General features: G+C 45.6%; 1 protein-coding gene across 2 annotated transcripts in view; it reads left to right on the forward strand.

Annotated features, from left to right (window-relative positions):
* LOC129383417 (calcium-activated chloride channel regulator 4-like) overlaps positions 1 to 17,560 on the forward strand; it is a 104,949-nt gene that overhangs the window by 63,811 nt on the left and 23,578 nt on the right. Inside the window, exons 1-3 of one of the 2 annotated variants that reach the window (XM_055067981.2) lie at positions 4,049 to 4,124; positions 10,592 to 10,819; positions 13,050 to 13,346. The exons of the other annotated variant lie outside the window; for it this stretch is intronic. Of the exons in view, the coding sequence (XP_054923956.1) occupies positions 4,119 to 4,124; positions 10,592 to 10,819; positions 13,050 to 13,346 (531 nt within the window). The 5' untranslated portion in view covers positions 4,049 to 4,118. Of the gene's footprint in view, positions 1 to 4,048; positions 4,125 to 10,591; positions 10,820 to 13,049; positions 13,347 to 17,560 lie in introns of those variants that run through there. 2 annotated transcript variants of the gene reach the window in all.

A 17,560-nucleotide genomic window follows, 5' to 3' on the forward strand; every position in this document is an offset into this window, starting at 1 on the left:
AACTCCGACGCGGCCTATTCAAATACATGTAAAACGCAAAAACGTTTTTATGAGATAACCCCTGGACCGATTTTGATGAAATTTGTTGCATTTGAAAGAGAAAGTTAAATTCTAGTGACTGTTGGAAGCGGAATTTCGATTTAGGGCGTGAATTTTCTTAAATCGATTTTCAAATATTTGACCGTTCGAAAAAAATGGAAGCACAAAGTTCACAAATTCATAGCTCTGCATCAATAACTGATATCGCGGTTCTGTAAACGGCATCCATTAGATCATTCAAAGCGGACAAATTCAATATGTCATTTTACATCTTACGTGAATTTGTTACGTTGGTTACAACGGTTTTGCAAAAGTTGTATTTCCCTACGATTAAATTATTTTATATTCATGTGTAACATATCAATTTTGTCCGCTTTAGATGTACTATTAGATGCAATTCACAAAATTGTATTATCATTTTTAGTGGTTGAGTTACAGAGTTGTAAACTTGATAGTTTCCTTTTCTGAAAATTTTCGATTTTTGGCAATTTTTAATAAAAAATTCACAAACTAACTCAAAAATTCGAAACCAACAGTCACTAGATTTTAAGTTTTTCTTTTAAATGCAACAAACCTCGTCAAATTTGGTGCATTGGTTGCCGAGAAAAACGAATTCTCCTTTTACATGTATTTAGATAGGAGCACTCGAGCTAAAGCTTCCTCTTAAGCTTCGCCTTTGAGTGGAACGCGATAGCATTCAAAGATCCCTGACTGCTTCTGACGCTTCCGGGCAATTGGTGCGTATGAAACCGTAATGTGTACTGGGAAACGCTGGCTGCGAATGCTATGCACAAAGGCGGGCTTTGTCGTAGAAACGCAGCCTCTTGCGTGGGCCGCAGTGCGGCGGAGGCGAACGCCAGCTGGAGGTATTGCAAGGAACCGGGCGCGCCACTCTGTGGCCCCCGAGACTCCCGCGTACTGGCGCGCGCAAATGACGGATGCCACGGCCGCTCTGTGAATTGTATAAGCGCAAAAAAGGGTTGTCTTTAGCTGTCGCGTAATATAATTACGTTTTCTCGTGAAGCTATATTACAATACAACAGCTAGCGTGTCCGTAGGTTGTGTATATGTCGTAGTTAACGATTTTTTTCAGGAATTTTAGCTTGGGAAATTCAATTTGTTAAGGAACTAGCTTGAGTCAGATGGAGCGCCTGGGTTTATGTGGTTCTAAAATATTTTATTCGGACGTCAGAAGCCAGCACTAGGTTTTCGGTGGCAAGGGCTCTTTAACGCTGTCGCGTTAAAAACAACCACAAAGATCGCCTTCGTGCTCAGCGTTCGCCACTAGCGTTTCCCGATGAACTTTACGCTTGCATAAGGTGCAGTTGCCGGGAAGCGTGAGAAGCAGTCGGGGATCTTTGAATAGTATCGCACTAAAGGCGAAGCTTAAGGGTCCTCCAGATTTCTTGCACTGTCGTGGATGAACAGTTCCAGGCCACAAGGCCCTTCAAGGACACCTTCCAATGAGATGTACAAGGCTTTCGGCTTAAAATGAGGCGATTTCTGGGCCATTTTCCTGCGCTTCAGTGCCCGTTTCTAAGCACTATGGTATTGCTTTTGAGCGCATCGCGGACAATAGATACGGCACCCTTTAAGTCTCAAAAATATATGATAGGCCCCGATCGAAAGTAGCGTTTGAGGCTGTTAGATGCTGGATTTGCTGTTACATCGCTTACCTGCCTTAGGACGCATTCGCATAGAAATAGGCAATTCATACGCGCGGATGTCATCAGCATTGACTTTCGCAGCTGTAGTAAAAAAAGTTACGTTTACCAAACTACTAGAAAAATATATTGTGAACTACTAACCTATGATAAAGGACCATTAACATCACGTCAAATAACTTCATTGTGCGTCTACATAAAAGTGGCTAAATAAGACACTGCCATTTATGAATTGTGCCCCCCTCGCAAGATCCCGACAGCTGCGGAACAAGAAAAAAAAATTACCCGTAACCGTAGACACGTGTTACATACCATGGGCTGCATTTCAATGTACTGTTCTCTAGCACTTCGCTTAATGTAACCGATGTAAGGTATGTGTTCTTCTTTACATCTTTGGTCTCTGTATTGTTTTGTAATATAAAACCTACGGCATGTCTATGTTGGCACGAAGGTTGAAAGGAAGAGGTAAATAAAGCTTTGCTTCATTATTGCCGCATGTCCGAAACTAAGCGGTAACTGTGAAATGCTGATTTTCTGTAAGGTACGCATACTTCCTGTTTGCTTCGCCATTATCGAGATTGTAGCTGCTCCCCCAAGTTTGGACGAAACCAGGATTCTTTCTAGACACGCAGATCGCGGGAAACTATCTGGGCATATTACACGAAAGACAACAAGGACACGTCTGTGAGGCAGTTTTCTGTGGCTCTGACCGTTGGGCAGTGAATGTTATTGAGTCCTAGACATTTGTGCTCCTAATCCAATATGTCATGTTCAGTGGCTTTCCAACTCGCTATAGTCTCCCTAGTTATCCTTTTTTTTTTGGTGTTAGAATGTTTTCACACAAAACGCGAAAAAAAATGGGGAGTGAAGGCGTGCCCGCGCGTTTAGCGCACGCCACTGGAGCGCTCTCCAAAAGGTATTTGAATGAATCAACACTGCTCAATGGCTCACTAGGTCCTAGACCACAACTTTGAAAGTCCCAAAAAATACACTGACAACAATGTATCAAACCGTAAATATGACGTTTTCGAGCACTAAGCAAAATTAACTTTCTAGCTCACGGAATTATGCAAGAAAAATATAATTTTGGACTAGTTAGCTAAACGACACTGGAAAGATCACCAATGTGCGTGAGGCAACTACTAACAAAATAATCGTTGATCCATTGTCCTATCTCAAACTACAGCCCCCCCCCCCCCCCCCCCCCGCTCTTTCTCTGTTTCAAGCAGCTTGGCGCGCATTAATTGGGGCACTTTACGCAAATAAAGAAGCGCTGCATCGTGCTCGTTTCCCGAGGGCAGAATGTGCACCTAAGTGTCTGCAAATGTAAGCACCAGTTCTCCAGACCAATGCATGCCCAACTACTTTGACGATGCGGCCGGTATACAGTTGAATGCCTAAAGAACAAATGCCTCTACAGTAAAAGACACAGTACCTGTATACAGTATACGAGAAACGATTCACTGTATCCCGGGTGAATTCTTATCCCTTGTATGAATTGCCAACGCCTAAGCAACTTACACCACTGCAACAAATTTGCCTTTGAGAGGAAGAAATTTAGGCATTCCCACCGACACGATTTGTTGCTTTACAATGACTGCGACATAGCGGTGGCGCCACTACCCTCAGAAGAGGTCCCCCAGGTGCGCTCTGAGTTATCGCTAACGGCAGCGCACTTGACGACCGTGGCAATATCCGGAGTAGTCCTGGGGCACTACTCCAAAAATCACTCAACTCATACGCTGTTCGTGCAGCGAATCAACAGTGCGACGGCTGACAAATCTGTGACAGTAGATGATGTCGTGATGATGTAAACGTAAGTGACGACCGACGACGTCTTGAAAACCATCTAAGACGGAAGCGACGAAAATGTCGGCGGAGGCGACAGTGATTAAGATGCTGTGAGCGAACCAAGAAATTTTGACCACAACGGAGGCGATAGTAGCGGTTGACGATGTGCAACATTTGGTCCCGTAGCACTCCGTTTCGCCAGGGAGCATGCCATGAATTTCAGTGCAGCAAATTCTGTCAGACAAAGGAGGCACAATAAAGTAGAGATCCATTTCGCTAAGGCGCCCTTGAATGCGCATTAAATAAAAAATATTCTTGACTGTGCTTCGCCTGCACTGCTGCGAGTGGCCCGACACGCGACCTCTACAACGCAATGACCTGCATAATGATTCATTTTTGAGGTCCCGAGAACTACGTTAACTGCTGTTGTAACGCTTCCACGCCGCTCTGTTATCTCAAGTTTTGCGTTCTTTCTGGCAGAAGCTGATACGTGCTCTTGCAAACCTTACTTCCAGGTTAGCAGGGCCGAACCCCATCAAGCGCCTCGACGTCACCTTTACAGAATGGCAAGAAAGGGCAGACAGACCTCAAAAAATTGTTCGGACTTTGGATGTGTCTGGTAGTATGGGGGTAAGTAGAGACTTTCGATATGCATTGTTTGCACCGTTTGCTTGCTCGTAGCAACGAGTGGCAGTGAAACGACAATAGCCGATGTACGAAGCGCGCACGAGTGAGCGCATACTGCCGCATGCTGACACCGCATATCCCGTTCAGAAACGTGCTAGACGCACACAGACTCGACGTCTTGCGCTTCCTAGAACGGTGCCGTGCGTGCGTTTGCGAGGCTGTATCGTTGTCGGCGCAGCATCTCCTGCTTCTCCTGCAGGCTCAACCGTGACGTCAGAGCGGGGTGTGCGAGGAAGGCACGTGGACGCCCTGCTTACGGCAAGACGTGTACGAACCTCTCAAAAAGAAGCGCAAGCATGAAAACAGACGTGTGCGTGTTACTGAATAAAGTAATTAGGTTACCTTACTGCGTAGCCAGTGAAAATGTAACTGTGTAGAGTGTTAGTTAACGGGAACACTACACAGATAAATAATTTCTTCTGCATTAGTAAATTACCATTTGAGATTATCAAAAACGTCACCCCTACCACGATAACACGCTTAGTAAACCAGCAAATGAGCAATCAGTAAAAGCGCCTGGCGACGCCTCCTTGTATTTCCCGCACCAGCTCGCTGAGATGTCATGGATTTTCACGGCGTTTTCTAGGGCCTACGTAATACCTTTGCGGTAAGCATCGATTACATTGTGTTCTAAGTACGCCAACGATCAGGCATGTTGAACTTCAGGAACTTTTGCTGAACCAACATGGCGTAAGCACGAAAATTCACTTTGAAATACGTGACGTCACTATGGCGTCCTTTCTTCTTCACCTTCTAATCTAATCGAACTTTCATTAGGACATTGACGAAAACGGTTTTGAAACCAAGTTCTTTCCGATTGAACTGATGTAGTATTTTCCTTCAGTGTCCCTAAAGGTTCTATGTTTCATAAAGTATTTGAGCTTAATCTCAATAGCAAGAGTCAATATATATTTCTGGCTAGAGCACCGAACGGGCTCGGGCTTATCCGAATGCCCAGGTCCAACCAGGCTCATGCGCTGGGCTCTAGCTGGGTGGGCATGTTTTGACCAGGTCTGCGCTAGGGCCGAGGAGCTCGGGGCTCGGCATTCGGCTGGTGCCTGCCGTTATATTTCTTTGGTGTACGCTCTCCCATACACGCCATGCAATCAGCGGCTGGAAATTAGCACTTCCGTATCACGCGGTGAGGGCTGGTTTCCCATGAGCCTTTCGTTTATATTTTATGGGTGGACGCCAATATTGTCACGCGACTAGAATACGTAAATTGTAGGGTTTTACGTGCCAAAAGCATGATCTGATTATGAGGCACGCCGTAGTGGGCGACTGCGGAATAACTCGGAGCACCCCGGGTTCTTAAACGTGCGCCTAAATCAACTTTCACGAGTGTTTTCGCATATCACCCCTGACTACAATACTTCAATCTAACCAAATATTTCGCCAGAACTTACTGCTAACACTCACTACAGTTATTTGTCTACTAAACAAAGTACCGCATGTTGTCAGAAGTGAAACAACCACAAAAATTCACGAAGCAATGCATATGCAAAATACGAGAACTATTGTTCTCAACTCTGCGGCAGAAGTGTATGTGACAACCGTGAATTTTGCTCGTAGTCTCTTATTTAGTTTTTATGAATGTGTACTCATGTAAGTCTTTTACACTACAACCAGTGTTGTTGTTACAGCAGCGTCCCCTGTATACGAGCTTGCGAAACAAAAAAATACTTCGGCAACCTTTCCTTTCTCTTGCCGAAACTCCAATATTTTTTTTCAGCAATCTGTTATTTACCAGGTTTGGAAGACTATAGTTATAAAGCAGCCATTTATTTTTGAAATGCTTCTTGCAACCACACACTAGACTTGGTATTAGATTTTGGCATAGTTTTTCTAGTGAAAGTATTTATGTTGGGTCTAAAACTGATCCTTTGTCTATGATAATGAACGTATTTTCACTGTACAGTGCAGCGCGGCGCCTTGTTACAACGAAATTAATTTTCCTACTGCAGATACATCTCTCTGCGCTTCACTGTGCGTATTCGATTCAATACTTACTAAACCTCTCCGGGTCGAAAAAGTTCATGCTCGTTCACCGCAAAGAAAAAAAAAAAAGGGGGGGGGGGGAGGGGGGGGGACGTTTCACATCGTGAAAGCGAGTAATGCAAGCGTATATAGGTGCCATTCCCGAGTTTCTAAGCTATGCCGTCTTCCCTGACACAGCCGCATTGTCACAAGTCACCTAGCACGTTGGTAAGGTGTTTGCTGGGCATGACAAGCTCGCGCCCCCTGCCGGTCTTTTTCAGCTCGTGCTCGGCGCTTGCCGACGACTTCGAGGTCGGTCGACTCGGGCTCGGCCTGACGCTGCTTGCGTTGCTGCTCTTTGCGCACGGCCTCTTGATCGTCATACGAACCTGCTACGCCCGTAGCGCAAACAGAGCTCGTAGCGACTGCGAGAGAAGGTAAACCCCGTCGCACACTAGTCCCGCGACGCTCCGGCTCCATCTTTCTCTCCCCTCTATCGCGCGTTCCTCCATACCTTCCCGACGTGCTCCTCCTCTCCAACTCGAGGCGCGATGCTCCTCCGGCGCTCACTTTTATTCCAGCACGGCCGCCTCCGACTAAAATATCACTGATTTCACTGCGGAAGCATGTACGCTTGCTCGTAAACGAGAAATAAACGAGTGTGCAAGGCAAATACAAATGGCATTACACGCCAGAAACGCTACACTTGTAGAATGCAAAAAAAGAAAAATAATAATACGCGAGACGCCGTAAACTCGCGATTGAACGATTTTAAAAACGCCTGGCTCTCCCGTAACCGAATGTAGAGGTGATGTCAGCACGAAATGGCTACAGGCAAAGCAGATTTGTTGGACATTATACTAGACAGCAGAAGCTTGATGTGGGCGAGTTGGTTTTGCATACTTGAAGAAAAGAGCGCTACATTAAGTTGGAAGTAGCGCTTTGTCCGTCGTACATGTTCTTCTTTTAGTCCGCGTCTTCGTAGCGTCTTGTCTTTTCTTCAAGCATGATACTAGACAAAAACTAAAAATGGGTGTAGTGCATGTTCGCTATGGCACACGCCAGAACACCACACCGCACCATGCCGAACCACGCCACACTGTGCACTGGTCCATATGGGCGCTGCCCAGCTAGAAGAAAAGCGGCTGAAAGTGGCACGACAAGCAGCTAAAGACGCCATGGAGACAGAGAACTCTGCCCAGCTGCAAGAAGAAAAGCAACTGAAGGAGGGGCCACACAGCATGGCGCCATCTCTCAAAGCGGCGCAAACCCCGTGCCGCGGAACTCACGGCATGTTGGTGTTCAAAGCAGCACAAGCTCTCGCGTCTGCGCGCCAAAAGATGACAATCAAGTGCCCTGTATCACCTTGTGGACGTCGCTATTGGAAATGGCAAATAAAGCTTCACCGTACTAGAAGTTTCTGCTTGAGTGATATCGTTAACAAACATAAGGAAGAGCTCGACAGCAATCTTTTATTATAAATTGCTTGGGCAGTAACTAACTTATGTGATAGGCCCTTTAGAAAGGGTCGGGGACCGGAGAGTTTTTTTTTTTTTTTTTTCAAGTTTTAATTGTCTGCCTGGATGACCCTGTTTTGTACTCGAAAAGATACCCGGATGTCTTCGTTCGAGTGCCCGGATAACGGCTTTGGCCTTTAGCTCAAGGTCACTTGAAGGTCGCCTACAATGGGAGCTGAACGTTTTTCATGCTTAAAACTTCCGGTAGGAGTTTGAGAGCAGCTGGACCGACGTGGGCTTAGTGTGAGTCGAACGTTCCATCCAAAGAAGCGTCGTGCCGCTGTTTCCTCACTCCCGCAGGCGACGGCGGATACGCCGCCAACGGATAAACCCGGCTGACTACCCGAGCACACCCACGGGACCAAGACTACCAAACCAACGCTGCCACTCGCCATGACCACCTCTCCACTCAGTCCCTTTGTGGCACGCCGGCTATCATTTGAGAAACAGGACTGAGCTGCGCTCCTTTCAGCAATGCAGACGCCACAGCGGTTGGTGGAGGCATAGGCGGCAACAACGAGCGGCTCACCTACTTTGTGTTCTTTTCATTGTGGCGTAAACATCCGGCTACTGGCGATTCATTCGATCTTAAACAAGTCGCTGCTTCTGTTGATCGCGTAGATGGTAATTGCAAATAATAAGCGCTGGTAATCGATGTACACATAAGAATATATAGTAAAAACCGGAAAATGTTTCCGGTCAAATATAAGAAAACATTCTTAAAGGATGTACCTATCCACGGGAAAACAGTGGGATATTTCAGGTCGATTATATTTACACGTGTACTTATATTTATCGGGCAACCACGTTTCACCGCCTAACAAAACTTATCGCACATCGCGGGACGCACCTGCATGTATCCGAACTTTATGGAAAGTTATCGATGCTTCTATCCGCTGTCTGTTGTCGCCGAACCTTGTGTTAACTGATTTCATCGCGTGACGCGAATGGTGTAGAACTTTGTGGAAGCCACGCGGGTCGCAACGATTAGTCTGGAACATTCGATGACTACTGTATAAAAGCCGACGCGTTGGACCCGCTGATCAGATTTTCGACGATCGCCGACCGTGTTCGCCGCTATCGTTGTGCTATCAGTGTAGCCTGTTTTGTGGGCACAGGTTCTCGCAATAAAAGTTAGTTTTGACCTTCACAGTATTGCTACTGTGTTCTTCAACATCACCACCACGTGAGAATATCTATTACTTTTGTGTCTCAATGCAGAATAAACTGTATAAATGAAGACCCATATCTGCGTTTTTCTCGATGGACCTACGAAATTATCGATTTCTTCTAAAAAATGTAATATCCTGCCGTCCAGTATAAAACATCTCGCGTAGAACGCTTGCATGGCAGTAAAACCTGAATAGGCAGCAATTTCATGGAACACACGTAGTAAACACAGCATTATACAACTTGAACGCATTCAGAGAAAGGTTTTTCAAGGCTAATAAGGAAATATTTAGCTGCCCAATAAAAATTATATATATGCATTTTCTTCCTTAATCAGTGGACAGTTAATTTTATGTCCTTGGTCTTCGATAAGGCTCATATTGGGCAGAGAGAAAGACCCGCCAACGCCGAGCACAATGTAGAAATTGTTGCCGCTCACTTAACCCTGGTGACAACCAGAGTTGTCCGTTACAAATGCAACTAACAAGCAAGAAAAATCCGATAATCATAATGACGCCTGCTTTTCTTCGCTTCTTCGCACACTTTCAAAACAAGCGTGCCGCTTCCTGGGTGTTTTAACCTAATAGCACAACCTCTTATATTTCTGTTTGTTTTGCTCCTTCGCTATGCAGCATTCAAAGCGCAAGTGTTTACAATGCGCTAAAGTGTGCGTGCGTTACGAACCAATAGCCGCAGTTAAAGGCCTTGTGTCCCCGATAACATAGCCTCCATATCTAATCCCGACACGTTCCGCTCTCAGTTACTCATGCTTTTCCCATTTAATACCGTTCACGAGTGACCAATCTAGTGTGTGTTATCGTGCATTTTTGCCATGTTGTATGTCATTTTCATAAACGGTATTCCTTTGCACTGTTAACAGTAACAAGTGTTCGTGTGCCTTCAGATATTGCTTTGTATTCCTAGTGCCTTCAATATTATAGCACTGATCCTGTTGAAAATTTGTACTTTATACCTTTACTGTTTAATATGCCCTCCTTACTTTATGCCCTGCCATAGGGCCTATAAGGTTCTTTTGAATAAATAAACAAATAAATAGCCGCAGTTAAAGGCCTTGTGTCCTCATTTTCCGTTTCTCTGTTTTTCGAACAGCGGTCGCTCTCCCGTCCTGCTCTGCTAGCTTTCAGAAAGTTGACGCCGCAAATCGGACGGCTTAGAATGATTTTTCTCGCATGCGTGTGAGCCGCATACATTGTGCAGAGCCGGCTGTACTGAACTCATCCTGACGAGTCTGTCCGGCTTTCGTTGTCTATAGAGGGTATATGCAAAGAATACGCAGTGGCCGGGGTATAGAAATCGAAGAATAACGTATTGCTGGTTTATTGCCCGAGGAGATGAAATGTTAACGGCCGTTATTAGTAAAGATGCAAGGAACCTGGGTGCACTGGAATTCCGAAGACGTAACATTAACGTTGGCGTCCTCCCAACCCAATCCGATCCGACTTGCAGACAGTGATTATTCTAACTGGATGGATTCCAATGCTAGCTCAAAAGCTTTTCCGGCAAAAAGTATAGCCCATTACCACCAAACTGAAAATTACTTTATGTTGCATGACTTCCTCAGTGCTAAGAGTTGGCCGATACTAAAGAAGTGTATAAGGCATAGTTTCTACAGAGAGGGTAAACTGGAGATCGTTAGAAGAGGCCTTTGTTCTGTAGTAGACCTTAAATTAGGCGGCTTCTGCTACTGGTAATCATGGTTATGATGATGATGTTTTCATATCGCAGGAATGGAATCGCCTTGATTTCTTGAAAGAAGCTGCCAGGCACTACATAGAAGCTATACCTGATGGCCTGAGGAGACTGGCTATTGTAACATTCTCCACAAATGCCACAGTTGCCCACAATATGGTCACCGTCAATTCGACCACTCGGCAAGGGTTTATCAACAAAGTGAATGCTCTAAAACCTCACGATCAGACGTGTATTGGGTGCGGACTTGAACTGGCACAGAAGGTATGTCTTTTCGTCCTCATTTGCTTAGTATAGCGTTCTGAGCTTGAGGCGGCAGTGTTTATCTGCGCTCGCTTCCGTCTCTCTGGCCAAGATCGAGATACACTCGGCAGGTTGCGATACGAACGATAGCTGAGCCGGTCGCCTATCCTTCGCGTTGGTCCTGCTTGCCTGGAAAGTTCCAACAGAGGAGCGGGCTTTCTGACTAAGTCTGGTCAATATTTCACGATGCTCGCTTCGCGTTTATTTCAGACAGAACGAGGGAGCTCCTGCTCGAGACCTATTCTAATGGTAAGGTGTAAAAGCAACGAGCATTTTACATCTACGGCACAGAACCAGCTTATAGAAATCAGCTTTGTTGAAGCCAACGTAAATAATATTCTCTAGGAGTGGGGTTAGTGTTGTGTTACTGACGAAGTTGTATACGCTATGAAGCATTGCAAATGAAAAACAAAACGCTATGAGCATTTCTTATTGGTTTGAAGATTGTTGATTGTTAGCTTGCCTCAGTAAGCGCAAATAATTGATACGCTTGCATACATGAGATGAACAGTCAACAGACGAAGTGTCTAATAATAAATGTATAACTGTGAGGGAGCAAGACGACAAAACCAGAGGTGATGTAGGGGAAATTACTTGTGTTTAATTGAAGTCTGGAATCCATCACGTAAAGTGAAAGGAATGTTGACGCAAGCTTGCATGGGCCGCAAGAGGAAGCCCTCCCTTTCACGCAAACCATGCTTTGCCAAATAGGCTAAAGTGCACGTGTTCGAAGTCAAGGTTACGCGCTGTTAGTTTAGACAGCGCCTCTCGCCGCCTAGTTGGCGGATGTCAAACATACTTTTCTTTGTCTGCAGGTGTCAATTAGTTTACTACCGGATTAGTTTTTACCACCAGGGGATCTTTCACGTGCTCCCAAGGCACGGGATACGGGCTCTTTTCATTTCACCCCCAATCCAGATGCCGCCGCCGCGGCCGGGATTTCATCCCGCGACCACGTGCGTAGAAGCGCGATACCATAGCCGCTAAGCCACCGCGGCGAGTGATTCGCGAAATTTGCGATCTCTCCTTAAATACAGGCGAAGTTGACGCGGCTTGACTTTTTTGTTTCGTTACGATAGCAGTTATATGTACACTCCAAGCGCCTTTTGCCGTCGCCGTCACCGTGAGGTTCCGTATAAATTCCAAGGGCGACAAAAGCGTCGACGCGTGCCATACGCTGTATGCGCGAGTGAAAGCATTCGAGGGCCAGCCGGCGATCACCGCTGAAACATGCGGACGTAAGCGAAGAAAGCGGGGAGGAAGCGCGCCGTATTCCGGTCTGCGCACCGCCCCGCGCGGAGGGTACGGAGGTGGCGGAGGGCGTGGCGCTTTCTACTCCTGGCGGCCCAGGATGCTGTATCTTGAAAGCCATCTGCGACGAGGGCAGAGTCCGCCACCCGCTGTGTTTTCTCGTCTTAGTTGGCGTTGACGCTAGAGGCACCACGAATGTCAACTTGCCCAAAGCTGCTGCCGCGCTTGTTCATGCTTGCTTGTTTGGTGCGTGACACCATGTTCGTTAGTTTAGTTAGTATGACTATGTTTACAAGTATATACGCCCGATAAAACTACTTTCATCACTTCGTATAGCTTTCCACTAATTTGCTATCGTAATCGATGCTTTGCCTCTCGGCCAAAACTGCAACTTTACAGATATATCTTTTTTACCAATCCTTGAGCACTAATGACGAAAAATGCAATCATATTGCAACAGCTTCAAATCATAGCGACCCATATATGCACGAATGACAAGGTTGAGCGCCGGAGTTTACGTTACTATGTTGAGTAGAGCAAGTAGACTGTGAAACTTCATTTGAAGAAATACCCGCTTGTAGAAAGGGTTTCATCATAGGACTCAGCACTTTTTTTCCTTTACAAGGGAGTGAAAGCTCTCTGGAGAAAAAAATTCAAAATGTAGCTACCGTTAAAACCAAGAATTTGCTTAAACTTTGGGTGCCGGACTGAGACTTTTGTTCTTAATCCCATTGTTGATCTCTTACGATTGCGGATTTGTTTGAGTAGATGTGTACATTGTTCTAAGAGGCTTCCCTTTTCCATTATTTGAATACCTTCACATTTCCTCTGCACAGAGGGCTCGACACTGGCATTACTGTTGCTTCTCATTATGAGTTAGTGAGGTTGTCACAGTTACATGCAATTACTCAGTACAGTGAATGATATCCTTCACATGCAGTTGCTCGATGCACCGTCTGATCCTCCACATGGCTCCATCATTCTCCTGATAACCGACGGCCGAGAGAACCAGAAGCCTTATGTGGCGAGCGTCATGCAAAAGCTCGTGAAGTCCGTCATCGAAGTGAGCTCATTTGCGATTAGAAGAGAAGCTGACGAAAAACTTGAAGTGTTGGCAGCTGCAACGAAGGGTCAATCGTTCTGTTTCCCAGACGGCCAACCATTCAATGGCGTAAACATGGGCGTGGCGTTTGTGACAGCCAGTGCATCCGAAATGGAACCCCAATGGCCCGTCACGGTAAGTTTAAGTGTTGCCATTTTGACACATTTGCCGCTACCTTTCTTGCCGTTTTTTTTTTTTTTTGCGACTAATGATTGGCTTAGTTCCCATATCTTTCTTATGGCGTATGCACACGACGGATGGCTCCATAGAAAGCTGTTCTGCAGACAATAATTCCGAACTCGTCTGGCTCCAGATGAACTAGGCGGGCAGACGACTAGTCATGAACGATATTAAACATGACGGACTCACGGAAGTAGGCGCCATCTGCTTCAAATTTATCAAGTTGCCGTTATGCACTGTTTTGCTCGTTAATTCCCGAGTGACACTTATACTTTATTTTTCTATAATGACACTTCATCAGCAAAGTCTTCCGGACCATTCGGCGCTATTCCGTAGATCCGTTTTCAATTTTTGACGCTTTAGTTGTTTCGAGAAACGCTCTTTCATGCTGGGCACTTGTATATGGTCTCCAAAATTTTGCCCCAGTACTGGCCAGTCGCACTGTCAGGGTTTAGAGGCGATGGCTTACGAATGTTTGCTTGTTATTATTAGTTATACATAGCACCATGATCTGTCTGAGCGATCAAGGTCTAAGAGAGACGCCGTCGTGGGCGAATTGCGATTTTCACTTACCGATTTCGTTAAGGTGCCCCCAATGAATTCCCTAGCGACTTTGCTCTCCGCACTCATGGGTTACCGCAGAGCTCCAAATCGAGATGTGCATAACTATTTAGATGGATACATGAATAAGTATGTTTTGCACCTTGAGCTAAGAAGCACGACACAATTGTACAAACTGTCTCTGTGTGGTCGTCCGTTAACATGCTATGGCCAAAGCTGCTCACAATATTACGTCCAATTTACTGGCCACCGTGCCAGGCAAACCTTTGGGCAGTGCATATACAGTACTTCCAGTGAGTTGTTAAAGTACTGTCCTGTCACGGTTATCCATGTGCGTGAAAGAAGGTCACTATTTAAGATTATTGTGCATTAATATCTGTGGGGTTTGTCTGTTCTCCATATTGTCTACCATGTTTCCGTTCCGCCTATATAATGTAGCCGCAATGTAGACTAGCAGATATCGAACGCCAAGATGGCTACCCACATACTCAAAACCTCGCGCGCAACTCCTGACACTTGTATTCAAGAGTTGTGCGACTCCCAAAGACATCCTTAAGGAATGGTAAATACTACATTACGGGGTCTTACGTGCTAAAACCACGATCTGATTATGAGGCACGCGGTAGTGCGGAATTCCGTTATAATTTGGACTAGCTGGGGTTCTTTAACCTAAACCTAAATACACGGAAATTTTCGCATTTCACCCCCATCAAAATACGGCTGCCGCGGCTAGGATTCGATCTCGCGACCTCGTGCTTAGCAGCCCAACCCTACATCCACTAAGCAACTACGGTGGGTAAAGAACCTTGGCAGTTCGAGAAAGGTGACAATTGGCACCTGATACAACTTGTTTGCATCGTCATGGCGCGAGAATCGGTACAAGGCGTCGAAGAATGACCGTAGAGCGCATTGTATTTATAGTGATGGAGTCCGCGTCCAAAATTTTATACCCGAATCACTCTGTAACAACTGACGACCACGCACCTGCTTATATATACAGTCGCCTGACAGTTGCCGGGTGCTGGCGTCGGCCACAGGACCTACCTGACCTATCTGCAACACTTGCCGACATTCTCGCCTTATTTCGCACCATCGGGTTTCGGCAGAATTCATTCAACAGCCAATTTATTTGTCCAGAATTTTGGCTAGTGAATTTATGTTTTTTTTAATCTTTAAGTCATCTTTTATATTTAAGCTAGTACTGTCCTGAGATTTCCAGCGGCTTCACCGTTCCCAAAAATGCCTGCAGTTTTGTCGGCCTCTGTTCACATATTGGGTGATCTTTAAGATACTTTGAAACCATAGCATGGCCCCCTGACCAAGCTGCTCAAAAAGATTTTTTTTTCGTGAGGTCTTCTGCAAGCTTCTGCCTACTTGCCATTTATCAACTTACCAATTTCCCTGTCACTTGTATTCTATTTTGACGACTACAATCCCACGGCGTTGGCAATATTGTAATGGCCATGGGAGTGAAGCCGTTTAAATCAATTCTACTGTAGACAGGACAGCCGCTTTTGCTAACTGCGAATGAAAATATTGTAGTAATTAGCGCCAATCATAAGCATATAAATTCACAGCCTAAAAGGTTATGTGGAACCCACGCACTGTGGGAATCGATGTAAGCGAAGCTTTTTGTTTTGTTTTCTTTTATTGACGAGAATTAGCGGTAATGCTGACTGGCGAATCTATATTTTCTTCAGCGTTTAGTGCAATACGAGAGTAGCAAGTTGATGGCAAATGTTACCTTGCGTGCACCACTGCTCTTTGTCTGCGTAATACACAATTTACAACGAGACATGTTTGCTTGAGGCGTTGTTGTGTGCCATTGTTTATAAGTTATGGGAGGGTTGAGCCTTCGCGTTGCTTCACATGGCACATCGCATCGCGGAAGACGTCTAGGCAGAACTATGAGGCTCTACGTGCTAAAGTCATAATAAGATTATGAGGCAGGCCGTAGTGGAGAAAGTCAAGATTAATTTTCACACCCTGGTGTTCTTTAACGTGCACCTAAATCTAAGTGCACGACTCCTTTTGTATTTTGCTCCCGTGGAAATCCAGCTCCCATGGTAAGGATCGAAACCACGACGTCGAGCGATGCCATAGCCGCACAGCTACCGCGGCCGACGTGCGACCGTTCTTTTAGTGTTGCCTAGACCGTACGGTGATTTAATGTGGCTTTGCATCTGCACGCCCTGCGTCAATAGTCCGCTTGACGAACTTGCATGGTGTTTGATTTTGAGAACAAGCAGAAACGTACAGTACCATACCTTCCATTTGGCCCGCAATTGTTGTCGTGTCTATAGTAGTAGCGTTTCCTTATCTTCGTTTCCGTAGTGTAACCTTTTCTCGGTCACGACCTTCCCTCCTGTATGGTAACTGCGAACGAAGAGTGGCAAGGCTGTTGTTATTCACTCTTTTCGCGATTGCCGCCGGTTTTACCCCTTCTCTGCCTCATCTCTTTGCTCCCTCTCTACCATTCTATTTACCGCTCCTCAGAACTCGCACGTTAGTATAGCAGTAAGCGCTGCAGTTTCTTCAATGGTTTTGCGGGGGAGGTCACAGGTAATTACAGCTGTAAAGAGGCTAATGTAACGACGCCCATAGAGCTCCGCAGAGCACTGTGCACATGTGACGCGATGAACGGCGCGAATGGTCTAACGAGTTTACTACAGACCTACAGGACTTCTTTTTTCAGTATGTTCATTATTTGCGTCATCCACGGGTATACTGTGGATGCACTTCCTTTATACGGCCTTGTAATAATAAATTTACTTGTTTTCAAATTATATTCTCTTATAATGTTGGATTCTTGCAATCATTGTCGTGCGTAATCTACAAAGAGTGCTCAGGCACCCTCTAATGCTTTCACTTTTTGCTTAATTACACCTGCCATTGTAATGCAAGTAAAGATAGCTTGAACTCATTTTCTCAGAGATAAACGCCGAATAAAACGCTGACGTCATGCTGAACAAAATCCACAAGGGCCGTAGTACTCGATTTTCTGATGTCCCTGTTCGCAAGCTCTTTTTTTTTTCTTCAGGATGTGATCTTGTACCGTAGAAACGTCCCTCGGACATCTCTGATGTGCCCGTTTTTATTCTCAAGCACACAGTGCGAACTGGCATTGCCGCTCTATAAACATACTGCAAAGGTGCTTGCGTTGAGCGTATGTAAGGCGAGAAACGCTGTTTCACTGTCTGTTCTCTAATGTGGGCAGTAAACCGATGTTTATAGTATCCCCGCAAACGCAACGGCCTCGAGTATGGCAACCGTAAGCGCAAGAGTCACAGTATGGTCGTAAGTTGTCGCGACAGCGCTGCTGTAGTTCACAGAGCCTGTCACTAAGGGATACGCGGCGATTGGCATTTCCCAGGATTGGCAATTGCCAGGATTGGTATTTGGTAGACGTTAATTACCAAGAACTGCGGGTGCTTACACTACCGCAAAGGACGCATGCTGGGCGGTGGCTCCAATCATTTGCTCGCTACATAACACATCTACACTGAAATTAAACTGGTCTCAGAAATTCCCACTTATATTCTCTCGACCCTTAACTGCGACTTCGCCTGCCCCCTGAACTCTTTCTTTTTTTCTCTTCTTGTACCTCG

The sequence above is a fragment of the Dermacentor andersoni genome, chromosome 8 (assembly GCF_023375885.2).
Source record: "Dermacentor andersoni chromosome 8, qqDerAnde1_hic_scaffold, whole genome shotgun sequence".
In the NCBI taxonomy this organism is placed as follows: domain Eukaryota; kingdom Metazoa; phylum Arthropoda; class Arachnida; order Ixodida; family Ixodidae; genus Dermacentor; species Dermacentor andersoni.